A 19,866-nucleotide genomic window follows, 5' to 3' on the forward strand; every position below is an offset into this window, starting at 1 on the left:
TTTCTGCTGAGGGGAGCTAAATAACCCCAGAGCAAGCTACAAAGAAATGTAAGCACCATGTGTAGGGTGATCACACAGCAGGCCCAATGACAGACTTGCATTTAGTGTATTGTAAAAAGTGTTACTGCTCATAGTGCCTCAGACTATGCTACAGTTCCTCCCACCATCAGCAGCAGCAGTGTTTACTGAAGTGTTTCTGTTCTCTTAGTTCCTCCTGCAAAAATAGTTCAGGAACTCCATTCCCATGAGTTCCCGCTTGACTTGACCCCTGATGGTGACCAGTATGGTATTGGTAGGTAATTCTTGGATCTATGCAAAAAAAAATAGAAAACACAAAGGTGCCAAATGGCGCAATACAGCTCAGGGGAAAAAAGGGGGAGAGGGTGAATTATGTTTAACTCAGATATATAGGGCACCTATCAGGTGCATTTATGGCAAGCTGGAGCTGTTGTCCAGCTAACTGTATCCGGTATATATAAGTCCAGGGGATAAGTAATATCCAACGTGAGGGTTTTTTTTGTACACTCTTATAAAGGGAAACACAAAACAACATGGCCCAGCACAGCAACTTGAAGTGGTGATAGTATAGGAAAAGGAAAACTTACAAGCAAGCTGGGGCTTCGCAGTCGCCTAGCTGACTGTACACCCTGGCAATAACATGAGTCACTCCAGCGATGTTGAGTACCAGCTAAAATAGATGCAAGTGTATTAAAAGAGTATGTGTTTATTAAAAATAACAACAACGCGTTTCTCAGCAGAAAACAAAGGTTTTTTTCTTTAGTCTTAAACCTGAATCTTAATTCTTAGATCTAGCTAAATGTATTTATAAAGTCAGTTGTGTCTTTTATGAAGCTTTTAGTGTTAGTAACTAGTTGCTTTAGGGTATTTTCCACTAGGCCAGATATCTGTTCAATTTTATTCATACCTGTTATAATTGATTTCCCTGGTTTATGGATTTTTGACAACATGTAGAAAGTACCAGCTTAAAGGGACATTAAACCCAACATTTTTCTTTCATTATTCAGATAGAGAACACAATTTTAAACAACATTTAATTTTACTTCTATTATCTAATTTGCTTTATTCTTTAGATAGCCTTTGTTGAAGAAATAGCAATGCACATTGATGAGCCAATCACACGAAAAAAAATATGTGCAGCCACCAATCAGCAGCTACTGTGCCTATCTAGATATGCTTTTCAGAAAAGGATATCAAAAGAATGAAGCCAATTAGATAAAAGAAGTAAATTAGAAAGTTGTTTAAAATTGCATGCTCTTTCTAAACCACAAAAGCAAAAAATTGGTTTTTATGTTCCTTTAAGGAGAGGGGGATCATATTTTACAATTCTCTTTGGATATTTTGTGGAAATTATTTGAATTTCTTGAGTTTATTTGTGTTTAACTGGGTGGGTCATGGTCCTGCTTTTTTGTATTAGCGAATTGCCGGTTGCCTTCTGCCACATAATCCTGCACTTTCGTGATCAACACTGATTTGCCCATGTACGTCAGCTTGATGTGATCTTGTTTTTATTTCTGAAATTTTTTACAGCCTTTCTTTCTAAGAGTATATATAGTGTGGTGACATCCCAGAGGGGACTGGACCAGGAAATGACAGGCAGTAAAGGGAGCTAATTGGGGAAGAAGTGGTCATTGAAAGCCACAAACCTACAATTTTTTTTTTACATGTAGTGGGGAATGGGACTTTATAGGTCCAATAAAAAAAAACTTAATTTTAGATACTACTAATACCTTTTATTTTATAGTGGACAAGTAAGTCCCTTTCTTAAATAAATATCTGAAATTTCTCTGTATAATCAAGTGATCACTGTAGTAACAGTTTTCACATTACTGGAAAGGAAAGTGCTTTAGTATTTGTACTGGCACAAAGGGGTCCCTCTAGCTTGCATGGTACCCTATTTTAACACTTCTCTATTCCTGTTCACAATGTAGTAAGGTGACCACATTAACACCTGTGGTCACCTGCTCATTTTCAATATTTGAATAAACATTTTTAAGAATCAGCAAATAAGAGATATGTCAAATTATGATGATCTCTTACTACAAAATCAATCTACTGTATGTTGGGTTAGTGCACTTGAGAATATGCAATCAGGTTTACTCGTGAGTAGGGAGTTAGATTTTTCCACTTTTTTTGCTTCATTGACTTATATGGGGGGATACATTAAAGTGATTGTGATATTCAAAGTTCATTTTTTGGCGTGCATCGGGTTAGCGCGCAAGCGAAAACTGTCTACTTTCAACTTGTAATATGCGTTTAATTCTGCTCTACTTAGGGTTGCCAGGTGTCCGGTATCTGACCGGACAGTCCATTTTTTTCACCAGCTGTCCGTTAAAATCTGAAGAAAAAAAACGGACACTTTTTTTTTTTATTAAGTAGACATTGCAGTTCCAAAAGCTGCCGCTAGGTGTCACTCATAGCAGAAGAGATGCTAGTTAGGTGAAGAAGGCAAGTTCTGATTGCACTTTACACTGCCAGCCACTTGCAATCAAACACAGATCAGGTTGTGTAGCAGACAGGGGCTGTGTGAACAGCATGTAAGGTATGTACATGGAGCAGCAAATTATCACTTTGATTTTTGTTAATTTTTAATGGAAAAAAATAGAATCATATACAGGTGAACCATTCCAACATTACTGTAAAGGATGTTTAACAGTATGTCTAGCTGCATCTATGCTATTTGGTTCTAGTGACAGCAAGAAACTGCATCCCAGTACTAGTTTTAATTCTCTGTCCTTTCCTTTACAACTTTTAGAAGAATGATGGGGAATTACATGAGTGTGAATAAAGTGACATACTTTCATTTTAGACTTTACACTTCAAATTAATGGACTGTGAGGTAGCTGCAACTGACTTAACAGTGCAAAATGATTTTTAATACATGGGTTAATAAAGTATTGCAAGACTCTTTAGGAGTACACTGCTATCAATCCTATAAACAATAATCATCTTAAATGATCTAGTAAAAAGCTGCCAGCCTTCTATTTTCCATCAAACAATATATAAAGATATAAATTAAAGGGACAGTAAAGTAATAATTAGACTTATGATTTAGACAGAACATACAATTTTACACATCTTTACACTTTACTTTTATTTCATTTTCTTCCTTCTATTGTTATACTTTGCTGAAAGGTTTAGCTAGGTAATCTCAGGAGTAGCAAACAACCTAGGTTCTAGCTGCTGATTGGTGGCTGCATATATATATATAATGATTGTCATTGGCTCACCCATGTGTTCAGTCAGCAACCAGTAGTGCATTGCTGCTACTTCTACAAATGATACCAAGAGAATTAAGTAAATTAGATAATAGAATCAAACTGGAAAGCTATTTAAAAGTGTATGTTCTACCTAAATCATGAAAGAAAAAAATTTGTGTTTCATGTCCCTTTAAAAGCCATGTTCTAAAAGAAACGTTAGCAGCTGCAAGTCACTGCTTTTTATCCCAGTGTTCTGTACACTTGATCACTCTATATAACAAATCCAAAGCCATAAAGGGAAATGCGTGTTGTATTTTTTTTTAAAAAAAGGATATTCATTTAAATGGTTATGGTGAGGGGCAATGGAGGGGGTCAAATAATTTCTGTTTGCATGTGTTCATGTCAGTCACAGGTAAAATTATGTATTTGTTACTGGTAGCCAAGGTGTAGAATGACTGCTCACTTTTGAACATCTATAGATGGCGGGATTAATAATAATAAAAAAAATTGGGGGGGAGTGCCCAGTCATTGTCAGAGTGTCCGGTATTTTTGTGGAAGACAGCTGGCAACCCTAGCTCTACTTGTATTCTGGCCCTTCATGTTTAAAACAGCATGTCTCTATTATGAATTGAAAAGTATAACCATACTGTATCTTATGAAGGGGTACAAGTTTAGAACAATGTGCAACATTAGCAACCAATCAGGTGTTTTAAATGATGTATTAATAGTGTTAATTTATTGAGTTGTATGAGTCCACGAAAAAGGTTTGGTAGCCTTATGTGCGCATATTCTTATGTGTATGTTTATATGTGTATGTATGTATGTATGTATGTATGTATGTATGTATGTGTGCACATATATATGCACACATACATACACATATATACATACACATATATCAATAGAGCTCCAATTATATTCAAGGTTTTGGAACTACATTTCGCATGATTCTCAGCAACTGAGCAGTAATTCCAAAACCTCTTGAAAACCAAGGTTTAACACCCCTGATCTAGGCCTTAGTTTTTTATAACACTAGGTGTTAGTCAAACATTTAAGTTAAAAGGGGGGGACTTCCGGGCAGTGGACGTGTTTTGTTGAATTACTGAGTGCTTCTGAAAGACTGGAAATACCTTGCAGTTTATAATTTAATATACAGGACATCCACTCTTTTACTTTGCAACATGTGCTTCTCTATGATCTTCTACAGATGTACTGTTCTTACTTTTTATGCTGTGTGCCAGTAATCCGGATCTATTGCATAGGCCCTCTTTCGGAGATTGCCTAAACTTAACCCCCTCGGCAGTTACATCCCTGAACCCATCAAGACTTCTACAGACACTGTCAAAGATACTAGAAGAACATTTTCACTGCTTAACAGTTTGCATGGAAGCAATTTTAGAAAAAATATGGGATCCTCAGAAATACACCTATAAGGGATCAGTGCCCTCCATAGTATTGGAAAGTATTCCTGATGCTGAAAGCGATTATGCTTCTAGTGGGCCTTTCCCAATACTTCCCGTGCAGTCTGTTGAGAGACCCAAAGCACCAGATGTCAGCATTGTAGCAAAGCCGGAGGTATGTGAGGGCAACCTTGTTTTCCAATGTCAAAGCAGCAGGGCATTGTCTTGCGGTATGGTGGCTGGTTTTCATAGAGTCCTGGCTTGACTATGTTCCAGAGATCATGGAGGATATATACCTATGGGAATTGGGACCGGCTGCTGCGCAACTTGGGAGAGCTCCCCTGCACCTGGCTTTAAGTCAGATGTCAGCCAAGGAGGGGAGACGATACTATGGCCCTGATACTCAAAACCTTTCTGTTCAGGTGACATTCTAAAATGATCCTCCAGCACTGCAAGATCCCTAGTGAAATATTCAAATGGCAGATTTCTCTTTACTTCTACAAGGGGATTTCCCTGCATTTCTGGATGTAAAAGAGAGACAAACCCAGTGCAATATAGCACTGCATGACATGACAGCCCTGCTGCATTTACACGTTGTGCTTTCTATTTTATATCACTTTACACTTCAAATTAAATTTGAGAACCCCTGGGGCTGATATAAAGGCACCATTTACAACAATTCCAAATTAAACTGAAATGTTTTCGCTACAATTTAACTTGTTTTTGTCTATATTTTAGTATATATTAGTATTACTATAAAATAAGCATGATCCTAATTTTTTTAAGTAATTAGCTGGACTTTTCCTCACCTTATATTTGTAACCCATATTTAGTTTGGTTATAGTGACTTCTATGACAGTAACAACCTTTTGTGGATTTTCTGTAATTCTGATGTTCATTTGCTCCTACATATCAGACAGCTATAACCCTTAGGTTCAAGAATGGCCTCCCCTATACTGGAGATTTATCCCTTCCATTCCAGCTATATTGAAGGTATGGTTTGAAAGTGACCTACATTTCTTTTAGCTAATGAAGAGTTTATATTTGTGTTACCGATTCTCACTTATGTTCTATTTAATTGTGAGACTCAAGAGTGGTCTCGTTTTTCAGTATCCTTTAGTTATAATTTATTTTAATGTTCAAGGGGTCCAAAAGTGTCCTTGTGCATAATACAGAAGGTATACAGTCTCTATACAAAACAGGAAAATTAGGTTTTTAGATTGTTAATGAGTTTAGACTTTGCTTTTGATATATTTGCTGTGGCTTTGATTTATGCATCCTGTAATTTGCATTTCTTATCGTCTTGTATAATCTATACGCAAAATATGAAACCTCAATAAAAACATGCCTCTCAACTGTCACGATTTGCACAGTCCAGAATTTATCGGTCTATCCCATGGTCATGCATAGAGAGCCTCAGTCCTGTATTGCCCCTGGGGACGCTGCACTGGAATTAACAAAAAAAAAACATAATGACTTGCTAGAATTGCATGGCGCTCAAATGAACTGTCAGTGCTGTCTCAGTCTGCAGGGAGAAACTCGAAAAGCAGAACTCAGGTGTCACAGTGAGGTGGGTGCTTACACAGTGTCCCGGACATGACAGTTTGTTGGTGCTAGCGGCGGCTGTGAGCAGCAGAGCATTACAACACTCTCTGTGCTTTTGGGTCATTTACTGCTTGTTACTGGCAGCTCTGTTGTCATTTTGTCTGAGCTGAGGGCTGTACACGAGCAGTAATCTCATGCAGAGAAGCACGAGTCATCTGCACAAACAGAATAATGTTTCCTTGCATTCCTTAGTTTAAGAGTAAACGTAAAAATGTGTCTGATGAAAAAGTACTGTCACATATCAAGATCACCCGGATACTGTATGATCTCACAAGAGCTGCTGGTGCAACGCCACCCCCTGCAGACTCGTGGCTAATGGGCGGCCAGCAGGGAGGGGTCAATCAAACCGATCATACTTGATCGGGTTGATTTCCGGCGATTCCTGTCCGCCTGCTCAGAACAGGCGGACAGGGTTATGGAGCAGCGGTCTTTAGACCGCTGCTTCATAACTGCTGTTTCTGGTGAGTCTGAAGACTCGCCAGAAACATGGGCACACAAGCTCCGTTTGGAGCTTGATAAATGGGCCACCATATCTCAACATTACTTTATAATTATCTATATATTTTTCTTATTCATTTTGTAATTTCTTACATTATCACAAAATGTGCTGTTCCATTTGTGAAATCTAATCCTATTAGAAAATACATGATCGGGTTAGTTATTTGTTAATTCCATCAAGAGGTCTTTTACTATAAAATGCACATGTTGCTGAATAAAATGTTTTGTATTAAATTGTAATTATGACTTCTTGAAGAAAGGTTGTCAGAATTGTTTGCTGGAATTTCTAAATGAATAGATGTTGCAGAGCTAATTAGGATGTAACCCCAATCTATTACTCCAGTCAGTTTTATAATATTATAGCCAGCTACTGTATGGCTAAGCAAATGGTTTAGGGCACTAAACATGATACAACAATCAAACAAAGCAGAGTGATCAGAGATAAAAAGGCAGGGCACACTGAGCGCGCACAGCCGAATGTACACGCTGTGCGCCACTCCGCTTGCAGTGTGTCACAGCCTCATGTGTATACTGACTGGCATGCTGTGTGTGTGCATGATTATTTGAATGCTCTGCAGTGTGTGTGCATGTTGTTTGTTGTTGTGTACTTGAGACTGTGTTTACATGTTTGTGTGCTGTTTAGTATGTGTTTCTGTGTGTGGGCATGTTTACTTGTATGCTCTGCAGTGTGTTTGCTGTTTGTTGTTGTGTACTTGAGACTGTGTATACATGTTTGTGTGCTGTTTAGTATGTGTTTCTGTGTGTGGGCATGTTTACTTGTATGCTCTGCAGTGTGTTTGCTGTTTGTTGTTGTGTACTTGAGACTGTGTATACATGTTTGTGTGCTGTTTAACCCTTTCGTGACAGGGTTAAAGTGCCTACATCGGAACAACTGTTCCGATGTAGACAAATTGAAACTACGCGATCGTGCATACGATCGCGAGATTTCAATTATTGGATCGCATCTGGGGGGCGTCCCTACAATCCTAGGAACGCCCTCCAGACCGCGATTAAATCCCTGAAGCACAGAAGGCTTCAGGACAGCCGTTAGTTATGACGTTCCATTCCGTCATAACGGCTTTAAAGCCCAGTCTAATTATGACGGAATGGAACGGCATAACGGCTTTAAAAGGTTAATATGTGTTTCTGTGTGTGGGCATGTTTACTTGTATGCTCTGCAGTGTGTTTGCTGTTTGTTACTGTGTATTTGAAACTATGTGTATATGCTGTGTAGTTTGTGTGTATATTGTGTGTCTGCAAGTTTACTTCTATGCTCTGCAGTGTGTGTGTGTATTTGCCGTTTGTTACTGTGTATTTGAGACTGTGTGTATACGTGTGTATGCTGTGTAGTGTGTCTGCATGTTTACTTGTATGCTCTGCAGTGTGTTCGCTGTTTGTAACTGTGTATTTGAGACTGTGGGGCCTAGTTATCAACGTGTCTACTTTTCCTGCCTTCGCCGGCCCAATACGCCCGCCTAAGCTCGCCTCACATCGCCGCCGCGGACCTGCCAAAATTCGCCTAAGTTATCAAAAAAGCTGTCAAAAAGCTGCGCACCAAGTACGGGGCGATGAGCAGCGGACTGTGAGAGTTATCACTCATCTGATCTCGCTGCTCTTCGGCTTTTTTACAGCTTTCTTGCTAGCCTGTCACTAAGCACTCACACTAAACTACACTGTTCTATCCCCTATACCGGTGCCCCCGGAGCACCCCGCAACTAAATAAAGTTACTAATCCCTAAACCGCCACTCCTAGACCCCGCCGCAACTCTTATAAATGTATTAACCCCTAAACCGCCGCTCCCGGACACCGCTGCCACCTACATTATACCTAGTAACCCCTATCCTGCCCCCCCTATACCGCCGCCCTCTATAATAAAGTTATTAACCCCTATCCTGCCCCCCCTATACCGCCGCCCTCTATAATAAAGTTATTAACCCCTATCCTGCCGATCCCGCACCTCGCCGCAACTAAATAGTTTAACCCCTAAACCGCCGCTCCCGGACCCTGGTGCAAACCTATATTAAATTTATTAACCCCTATCCTGCCCCCCCTACACCGTCGCCACCTATAATAAATTTATTAACCCCTATCCTGCCCCTCCTACACCGTCGACACCTGTAATAAATTTAATAACCCCTATCCTGCCCCCCACTACACTGCCGCCACTGTAATAAATTTATTAACCCCTAAACCTAAGTCTAACACTAACCCTAACACCCCCCTAACTTAAATATTAAATAAATCTAAATAATATTTCTCTTATTAACTAAGTTAATCCTATTTAAAACTAAATACTTACCTTTAAAATAAACCCTAATATAGCTACAATATAAATAATAATTATATTGTAGCTATCTTAGGATTTATTTTTATTTTACAGGTAACTTTCAATTTATTTTAACTAGGTACAATAGCTATTAAATAGTTTTTAACTATTTAATAGCTTACCTAGCTAAAATAAAGAGAAATGTACCTGTAAACTAAAAACTAACCTAAGTTACAATTACACCTAACACTACACTATACTTAAATAAATTATTCCTATTTAAAACTAAATACTTACCTGTAAAATAAACCCTACGATAGCTACAATATAATTAATAATTACATTGTAGCTATCTTAGGATTTATATTTATTTTACAGGTAACTTTGTATTTATTTTAGCTAGTTAGAATAGTTATTAAATAGTTATTAACTATTTAATAACTACCTAGCTAAAAGAAATACAAAATTACATGTAAAATAAATCCTAACCTAAGTTACAATTAAACCTAACACTACACTATCATTACATTAATTAATTAAATAAATTAACTACAAATAACTGCAATTAAATACAATTACATAAACTAACTAAAGTACAAAAAATAAAAAAAGCTAAGTTACAAAAAATAAAAAAAGCTAAGTTACAAAAAATAAAAAAAAATAAGTTACAAACATTTTAAAAATATTACAACAATTTTAAGCTAATTACACCTAATCTAAGCCCCCTAATAAAATAACAAAGCCCCCCAAAATAAAAAAATGCCCTACCCTATTCTAAATTAAAAAAGTTCAAAGCTCTTTTACCTTACCAGCCCTTAAAAGGACCTTTTGTGGGGCATGCCCCAAAGAATTCAGCTCTTTTGCCTGTAAAAGAAAAATACACCCCCCCAACATTAAAACCCACCACCCACATACCCCTAATCTAACCCAAACCCCCCTTAAAATAACCTAACACTAATCCCCTGAAGATCATCCTACCTTGAGTCGTCTTCACTCAGCCGAGCAGCGATGGAACCGAAGAGGACATCCGGAGCGGCAGAAGTGATCATCCAAGGGGCGCTGAAGAAATCTTCCATCCGATGAAGTGATCCTCCAAGCGGCGCTGAAGAAGTCTTCCATCCGGGCGATGTCATCTTCCAAGAGGCGCTGAAGAAGTCTTCTATCCGGGCGATGTCATCTTCCAAGCCGGGTCTTCAATCTTCATCCCGCCGACGCGGAACATCCTTCTTTACCGACGGACTACCGACGAATGAAGGCTCCTTTAAGGGACGTCGTCCAAGATGGCGTCCCTTCAATTCCGATTGGCTGATAGGATTCTATCAGCCAATCGGAATTAAGGTAGGAAAAATCTGATTAGCTGATTGAATCAGCCAATCAGATTTAAATCAGATGCAAATTATGACCCTGAGGGAAGTCTCCCTAAGGGTGATGCGGGAAGCCAGACGTAGACCCGTTGCTCAGTGTTCCTAGAGTGATATGGCTGCCCCTCACTGATGAGGCCCACAATAGGCCGAAACGTACATCTGGGGTTTTGCCGTTTCTCTCGTTCAGAGAGTATTTCAGGGCTTGACTGTACTGTTAAGTCAGGATCAGATTGATATGCTTCAGGAAAGTTATTTTTTGTGAAAGACACATGTTGAGCAAAAAGAGGCTGCTTCTTGGATGGTAATTAGCCATAGAACAAGCTATGCTATGCTGTTGTTCTTTCCCAGGTTGAGTGCTTCTCTGTTTTTATTTACAGAAAACAAGCACACACACAAATATGCAAGTATTTACTGCAAAAATCTAGCAATTTCTTTTCAAAGCACACAAGCATTGCTTTGAAACTTCTAGTACATACTCAAGACGATAAAGTGCTACATACCAATAGTGCAATTCATAATTACTGTGGTGGTCAAACAGCTTCCCTGGAACCCAGAAACAGGTTAAGTTTTCCCAGTTGTAATATACACATCGGAAGCTCTCAATCTGTGACTCAGGATTTCCTAGAAATATTATAAGATTTTATTAGCATCATAGTCAGAAGCCTATTCTAAAAGTGACTGTACATGAATACATTTTCTGAATATTTCACTCATCTTAATATAATTATTGAAATGATTAAAAAGTATTTGTCTAGGCTAGTGTGTCATATTGGTCTGTATAGATAGCAGCTATGAATACACAGACATATTCCAAGAACAATACCTTTGTATAGGTTATTTTTCAGTTTAATTATCTATTTTAATTGTTAAAAGTGAATATGTAAATAAATCAAATAATACCTTAAGTATTAGAATGTTCCTCTATTTTAGTTTTAAGATAATTTGCAAATACTATAGACAAGATTAACTGAAGATGTTTGACTCATGAAAGGGACAATGTACCCAGGCAATAGGCTGATAAGAGTTCATTATATTTAAAGCCTTTTTCCAATGGGCTGGGTTATATCTCTCCTACCTCCACTGGGGGATTAACTCTGTTGTTGCCTCTTGTTTTCATAGCTTTTCTACAATCAATGCTGCACTATAGGTGTTGGTTTTAACAGTCAAAATCAGCTATTTCAAATGACAAAATAAAGGTAAATAAATTATTGGTAAACAACATAATACACTCTAGCAGGTAAAGTGGACCATTTGGAAAACATTAAAGAAAACAATTTACAGTACAGCCCCTTTAAGTGTCTAAGAAACACTTTCCCATAACAGATGTAAATTAGCACTATGTAAATGACTGCTTTCTGCCATTAATACAGTAAGATACTTCCCTTAAAGTTATTCGTCTATTTGATTTTTCTTCTACAGAATTGTTAGTAGCATTTAAATAGTATGCATTATGGTCTCCATTTGAGAAGCTGCTTTTTAACCTACTATGCCAACTCTAAATTGTTGTTTTTCAGTCTCCCCTCCAGACATTGACCAACTGGGGAGGTTGACAGTCCTGCTCACATGTAGCCAACCAGCGGCATTGCACAAGCACCAGCTTGTGCAATGATAAATGCGGACAGCATGTCTAATGTTTAGTCACGTCACACTGTGAGACAGAGTGACACACTGTTTTGAGTATCTTCTACAAATCACTCTATGGATAATCACTTTCACAATGTGAAGGAGTCATGGATAAAATTAGGTTGTAGGGTGCCTACATAACAGCATTTTTTAATACTAATATAATTTAATTCTGATAAAAAATATTGATAGGAGTATATGCATTCTACGGACTCAATACAAAATAGGACTGGTCTTCAATATTTCCAAAGCTGCTTTTTATTCCCAGTCCAGCCCTGAGGGGTGGAGCTGTCCATTCTTGTCAGCCCTGCCTTTGGTAAATATAGCCTTATGCATTAACTTTCATATGTTGAAATGCAACACTGAAATATTACTTTTGAATATTGAATACCATAGACATACACTGAAGTATGTGCTAATGTTTTATCATGAGCTCAGTTACATATATAAACCGTTATTTCACTATTTGTTTTGGTTAACATGATATTTTTACACTGACAGTCTGATGATTAAACCCTGAAAATGTCATCAATCTACTTATTAGTTTTGCATTTTCAACAGGGGTTATATCTATAATTTTCATAATAACCCCATGTACATTAGCTAGCTCCCAGTAGTGCATTGCTACACCTTCAACAAAGGACCGCACCCCAAACACGGCACCTGCATGAGGCAGAGAAGCCTATTCATTACAAAAACAATGTGCTTTTTTTTTTTAAAACGAATAATATCCCAAATACCAGCAAAACTAATTCATGTGTAGAGGAGGATGTCACTGCTAAATAGTGAAGTGACTCTGCCTTTCTCCAGTTACCCCCCCAATAAACAAGTTCTAACTTCCAGCCTCTAAAGCAAGTCAATACAAACTCAGACACCCCCTCCTGAGCATCTATTGGAGGAGGTTTACCTTCCAGTCACTGGCTGTACATCCCCTTTCTCTGCTGCACACTGTGAGTGATAAGGATCTCAATGAACTGCTGAGACTTGGAACAGTTAATGTTTGACAGTGTAAAGACCCTGGAGCTGGGAGGTATGTAGAAAAATTCAATTAAATAAATCTCAGTATAATCCTAAGTGCTATGTTGTGTCAGTATTGGAGGTAAAGCCATAGGTGCATTTAAAGAAAAAGACTCAAGTGCAGTCTAATTCCAAACGTATCATGTCAAAACATTAATGGGGCAGCTGAGAGTTTTAATTTGAACAGTAGAGGATCAACTCATTCACTATTATCACAGCAGATATTTAACCCCTTTACACTTAGGACTGTAGGGCACAGTAAAGTAATCAATTGTGTCTGCTAATCTCAATTAAGAGAATAATCTAATTTGTTCTTATAAAAAGTCCTGAAAATTTATTGATTAAAAAAAAAGAGCTTAAAAATGGTGTTAAAGATATATGGAAGTAAATAGTATGCTATGGCTGTATAACACCAGCATACTATTGCAAAGCATAATGCAATGTAAGGCTGTGATAGCCTTTTTTATCCTTATATTGGTGCCAGGTGATCTGATGGTATGTAGGTACTAATCAATCAGCATCTTTGTTAACATTTAAAGGGACACTGAACCCAAATTTTCTCTTTTGTAATTCAGAAAGAGCATGCAATTTTAAGCAACTTTCTAATTTACTCCTATTATCATTTTTTCTTTGTTCTCTTGCTATCATTATTTAAAAAAGAAGGCATCTAAGCTTTTTTTGGTTTCAGTACTCTGGATAGCACTTTTTTATTGGTGGATGAATTTATCCACCAATCAGCAAGGACAACCCAGGTTGTTCACCAAAAATGAGCCGGCATCTAAACTTACATTCTTGCATTTCAAATAAAGATACCAAGAGAATGAAGAAAATTTGATAATAGGAGTAAATTAGAAAGTTGCTTAAAATGTCATGCTCGATCTGAATCAAGAAAAATTTTGGATACAGTGTCCCTTTAAATAAAGACAAAACCAGCCTTTTTAAATATTGTATTGTAGAAGCTGCTGCTTGGTACAGCCCCAGCATAATGCTGATCTTGTATGCCCATTTAAAGATACATAATAGTTCTAAAAATGTAATGATGTAATGTTTTTGCATTATTGCTTGCCTGTAACATAGTATTTAAAGTGAATGTAAATTTTGATGCTAAAGTGCCCGGTTTTTAAAAATTTGATTAAAAACAGTGGCACTTTAATTCATCATAATGTACATTTCACTCCTGCTGTGAAAAAAAAAAAACGTACCTTGACAGCCGCTCCAGCTTCCTCCGGTCGTTGCAAGCCATTTCTGATGTCAGAAATGATGGATAGGTCATCCTCCAATCACAGCTTACCCCCAGGGGAATCAGTGTCTGATTCAACACCGTGATTGGTGGAATCATTTTAGACCCAGGAAGAGGCTTTACAATGGGAGGAGGAAGCTGGAGCTGCTGTTAAGTTTAAAAGGTAAGTTTTTTTTTTTTCACAACAGGAATGAAATGTAAATTTTGATGAATTAAAGTGCCCCTGTTTTTAATTGAATTTTTAAAAAATGGGCACTTAAGCATCGAAATTTACATTTACTTTAACACCTTGCAACACAAGTTATAGTCCTGCAGCAGTCACACGGCTGAGCTTGTCCTGAGCAGGACACGGTTGGTGATTGGTTGTTACATGCATATTCTGCTTCTGATTAACTCACTGGCTATTTCCTGCTTAAGGGCAACAATGCAGATCTGAGGTAGAAAGGGTTACCATATCGCCGCTTTAAACAGGGACACATATGAAAAATACATATGTCAGGGTATTTTTCAGTGCTGTTTAAAGAAATGTTTTTTATAAGAACCCTGACATATGTATTTTTCATGTGTCCAACTTCCTGTTTAAAGCGGCAATATCATAACCATATAGTTTAACCCCCCAAATGATGCATCCAAAACACATTTTTCTGTGCTGCACATGTCTAATAATAATGATGCAAAAGCACCTCTCTGCTCCTGATAGATCTGCTTTGTGGTAGATTATTATTCCTGAACCATGGTTACCTCAGCATCAAACTAGTCTATACAGTGAGTGGCAGCTAAAATGTACACTGCTTACTGAACTGCTAGTTTAGGCGGCTATGTGAAAGTTTCAGCTGTCAACTAACTACAGAGACTAAGTTGTTGCTGAAGTAAACCTTTACAGGAATAATAATCTACTACAGAGCAGGTGTATCAGGGGCATGGAGGCAGCTTCTGCTTCCTGTTCTTGTGTCCCTAAACTTTATTTTCTGCTAATGTAAAACAGAAAATCGTTTCCATCTTTGCTGTATGCAGCATACTATCCAAACCTAGTACATTATCAGTACTATAACAGCCAGTCAGAGATTTCTGGCTGTTGGCTAGCAGGCTTTGCACGTGTGTACAGCTTGCTAGGGAGTGTAGAAAAATACTGAGCTGTGTGAGGAAGGAAAAATGCAGAAATCAAGCTCACTCTTAATTATAACAACTTTTTTCAGATATGGTACTTTCATTTTGACTATAGTACCCCTTTAAATATATATTTTTTTACGCCTATAAGAACAAATTTAATTCTGAATAGATAAACTGCTGGGTATATTACCACCTCCTTACAGTCTATATAACCCTGTCTGTGGATAATAGTGGAAGGTACATATGAAATAATGTATTCATCAAATAAAAGGAAATAATCAGGCACATATATGGGCATAAATTGAAATGATACAACAAGAAAATAAAATGAATAGTGATATTTCTTAAAGAGAAGGCAATTCTATTATAATGAGGTGCATATCACCACTCGCTCTAGAGCAGGGTGACAAAACCATAGCATAATTAGAATGGAAAAATAAAACAAATGGTTCCATTTATACTATTAAATAAATATCGGCAGGAATTCCTTACCTTGTAAAGGAACTGAATACTGAGTTTTTACCCACTCACTCCACACCTGAGAACCATTTGTACAAGGTCCTTTTAAAAAAGATCTAATTTTTACTTCAATGACTTCACTAAGATTGAATGCAGCTCTGTGGTTGATTGTCCTTGTTTGAATTACCTTTAATGAAAAACAGAAATACAATTCACATATTTTTCAACAAATGTATTCTCGAGGTAATGAAATGTATAAAATATTTGGCTGCATTTCAAAGGGTTCAAGAGTCATTGATTTTAAACATTATAATTATAATTTTGCTATTAAGCCCTTAGTGACCAGACCACTTTTCAAGTTGTTGACCATCTGGGACCAAGGCTATTTTTGCATTTCTGCGATGTTTGTGTTTAACTGTAATTTTCCTCTTACTCATTTACTGTACCCACACATATTATATACTGTTTTTCTCGCCATTAAATGGACTTTCTAAAGATACCATTATTTTCATCATACCTTATAATTTATTATAATTTTTTTTTATAAAATATGAGGAAAAAATTGAAAAAACGCACTTTTTCTAACTTTGACCCTCAAAATCTTTTACACATCTACAACCACCATAAAATACCAATGCTAAATAGTTTCTAAATTTTGTCTTGAGTTTAGAAATACCCAATGTTTACGTGTTCTTTGCTTTTTTTGCAAGTTGTAGGGCAATAAGTACAAGTAGCACTTTGCTATTTCAAAACCATTTTTTTTTTACACTATTAGCGATAGTTACATTGTAACACCAATATCTGTCAGGAATCCTTGAATAACCCTTCAAATGTATATATCTTTTAAAAGAAGACAACCTAAGGTATTAAACTTGGGGTATTTTGACTTTTTTCATGCAACCATTTTACCACCAATCTATGCCAAATTTGGAGAGAAAAAAATTTGTTTTTTTGACAAAATAGCAATTTAAGAATACATTTACTGATAATGTTAAGGGATACTGCCAAACAGGGCCGCCTAGGAATTTCGGGGCCCCTGACTCATCCATTGATCAGGGCCCCCCCCGCTTTTGACATGTGCAATTTTTGACCAAGTGACTAAAACGTATATGAACTTTATTCTTAATTGTCTATTTAAACTTGGAAATGTTGTAAATGTAGTAACATACACACACACACAGACACACTCATACACTGAAACACACAAGCAAACTCACACATAAGGATTCACATATAGACACTCTAGCAGACACGCAAAGAAACACACTCAGACACAGACACCCAAACAGACACTTAGCACTTGTTTACATTGACCTGACAAGTAATGAGGTAAACTATAGTTTTGTAAATAAAAAAAAGGAGATTTAGAAAACAAAATATGGAGTTCTGATTATCTTTTTGTAAAGGAAGATGACAACTAAATTATGACAACAGCATGCAATGGCTGAAAGGAAGGGCCCTGACCTGCCTAAACAATAATTTAAAGGTTAAATGGTGGATCGGTTACTTCCGGAAAGGTCTTGTTAGTCTCAAAGTCTGTAGAAAGATGTGAATAATTAGTAGTAAGGTCAAAATGTCCTAAAAAGGAACAGACAATGGACACACACACACAAACTCAAACTTGCACATACACACAAGGACACACCAACAGAGACAGCCTCAGAAAACACACAGAGACATACACCCACACACAGAGACACCCACAGAACACACAGAAAAACACACACACAGAGAGACAACCACATAAAAAACACAGAAAGACATACATACACACACTCTCACTGAGACATCCACAGAAAACACACAAAGACATACACACACCCTCACAGAGACACCCACATAAAACACACACCCTCACAGAGACATCCACAGAAAACACAGACATACATACATACATACCCACACACACCCTCACAGAGACATCCACAGAAAACACAGACATACACACCCACCCTCACAGAGGCATCCAGAGAAAATACACAAAGACAAACATACACACACCCTCACAGAGACACCCACAGAAAAAGCTCAAAGACATACACACCCACCCCCACAGAGAGACCCACAGATAAAAAATACATACACACTCATAGAGACACAAACCAAAGCACAAAGACATAAACACAGAAACCCACAGAAACACTCACAGGAGGAAACATTTATGCACCTTGCATCACCTAAATCAACAGTGTGTGACATGCATGATAAAAAATATTTTAGAAATTAAGAGATCACTTTTTAAAGAATCATATTTGTAAATGTGCAAACAAAAATAATTCTGTGAATTCAAAATTGTACATTAATGAGCTGGGTAGATGGATAGATGAAGAAAAGTACCATAAAAGGTTGACATATGTTTGTTTGTTTGTTTTGTCCCCATTTTCCCCAACCAAGAGCACCACTTCAAATATAGTGTACAAATTTTCCCAGCTGTCAGCTGTACTTATGGATTTTGAAAATGCTGTACTCTATATGGTCTTGGTGGGACCATAAGCTGTGGTACTCATACCATTAGATCTGGTTAAATGCAGGATTTAGGCTTGTTGGTATGTATTTCAAAATTAAGTAATCTGTAGTGTAAACTGAACAGTTTTAAGTTAACCTGTCTCATTTCAAACACTGAGCAATCTTAGTCTAAGAGTATAACATTTTATGCAGATGTAAAAATCTTAGATAAAATGCCTCCTTGCATCTGGAAAGTCCTTGCATAAAGGGGCAGTAAACTGGAATGTAATATATATATATATATATATATATGTGTGTATATATATATATATATATATATATATATATATATATATATATATATATATATATATATATATATATATATATATATATATATATATATATATATAAAATGCATATCTGCCAAAAGGGCATCTACCATTTGTGTATTAAGGAGGAAACATTTCTGCATGGTTTTAAATATAGAATTTCTACAGCATTGTCAAATAATCATAAATACACTGCTGCTAAAAAAAAATGTGTTTTTATGGACCCCTAGCCCCACCAAACAACTACTACCACACTGAAGTTACAATCCAAAATTGCACAAAGAAATAAAAAACATTTGCTAAGTAAGTCCTACCTCCTCTGCAAATGAAAGTGATCTGCCGTCTGACTCAGGCACACACTCTACAAACAAAGTGCCAAGTCTGTCTCACACTGCGCATAGTGGTTTAGTGCACACTAAGAAATCCTCTCAAATGCTAATACTTTACTCCTTGTAATAACATTTCCCATGCTCAATTAGCACTCTGCTGTAGTACCCACTGGTGGTTGCCAAAATTAAAAAAAAAAAAAAAAAAAAAAAATTTTTTTTTTTTTTTTTTAGCTCTTGACTCATGGGGCCCCCTGGCTCATTGGGCCCCTGACAGTAGTCACCCCTGTCACCCCCTGATGGCGGCCCTGCTGCCAAATAACACCCTAATATGTCTTCAGCAGCATCTCCTGGGTACAGTGATACCACCCATGTATAGGTGTGTCGGGTTCTCTGGGGGCTAAAAGGCCTTATTTTTAGGAAGCGCATTCCAGTTTTTCAACTTGGAATTTTCACATCTGTCCTCATGCACCCATGTCCTATTTGGGACATTTCTGAAGCCGGCCAAAGAAATTTACCCCCATCAAACCATATATTTTTGAAAATAGACACCCTAGGGTATTTCAAATGGAGGTATTTTAACACTTTCCATGCACTAATTCAACCACCAGTCTTTGTCAAACTTTTGGGTAGTCATTTTTTTGTGTTATTTTTCACGCACATTGTATTTTAGGCATGGATTCTCAGTTCCTGTTATGTGTTACTGCCAAAAAACACCTCAATATGTGTTCAACATCTACTGAGTACAGTGATACCACCCATGTATAGGTGTGTCAGGTTCTCTGGGGGCTAAAAGGCCTTATTTTTAGGAAGTGCATTCCAGTTTTTCAACTTGGAATTTTCACATTGGTCATCATGCACCCATGTCCTATTTGGGACATTTCTGAAGCTGGCCAATGGAATTTACCCCCATCAAACCATATATTTTTGAAAAGTAGACACCCTAGGGTATTTCAAATGGT

General features: G+C 37.3%; 1 protein-coding gene across 1 annotated transcript in view; it reads right to left on the reverse strand.

Moving 5' to 3' along the window:
- Positions 1–19,866, reverse strand: part of IL13RA2 (interleukin 13 receptor subunit alpha 2) — a 237,258-nt gene that overhangs the window by 113,266 nt on the left and 104,126 nt on the right. Inside the window, exons 4-5 of the mRNA XM_053700209.1 lie at positions 15,835–15,988; positions 10,853–10,973 (exon numbers count right to left, since the gene is read on the reverse strand). Of these exons, the coding sequence (XP_053556184.1) occupies positions 10,853–10,973; positions 15,835–15,988 (275 nt within the window). The remainder of the gene's footprint in view (positions 1–10,852; positions 10,974–15,834; positions 15,989–19,866) is intronic.

This window comes from Bombina bombina, chromosome 1, assembly GCF_027579735.1.
Source record: "Bombina bombina isolate aBomBom1 chromosome 1, aBomBom1.pri, whole genome shotgun sequence".
Lineage (NCBI taxonomy): Eukaryota > Metazoa > Chordata > Amphibia > Anura > Bombinatoridae > Bombina > Bombina bombina.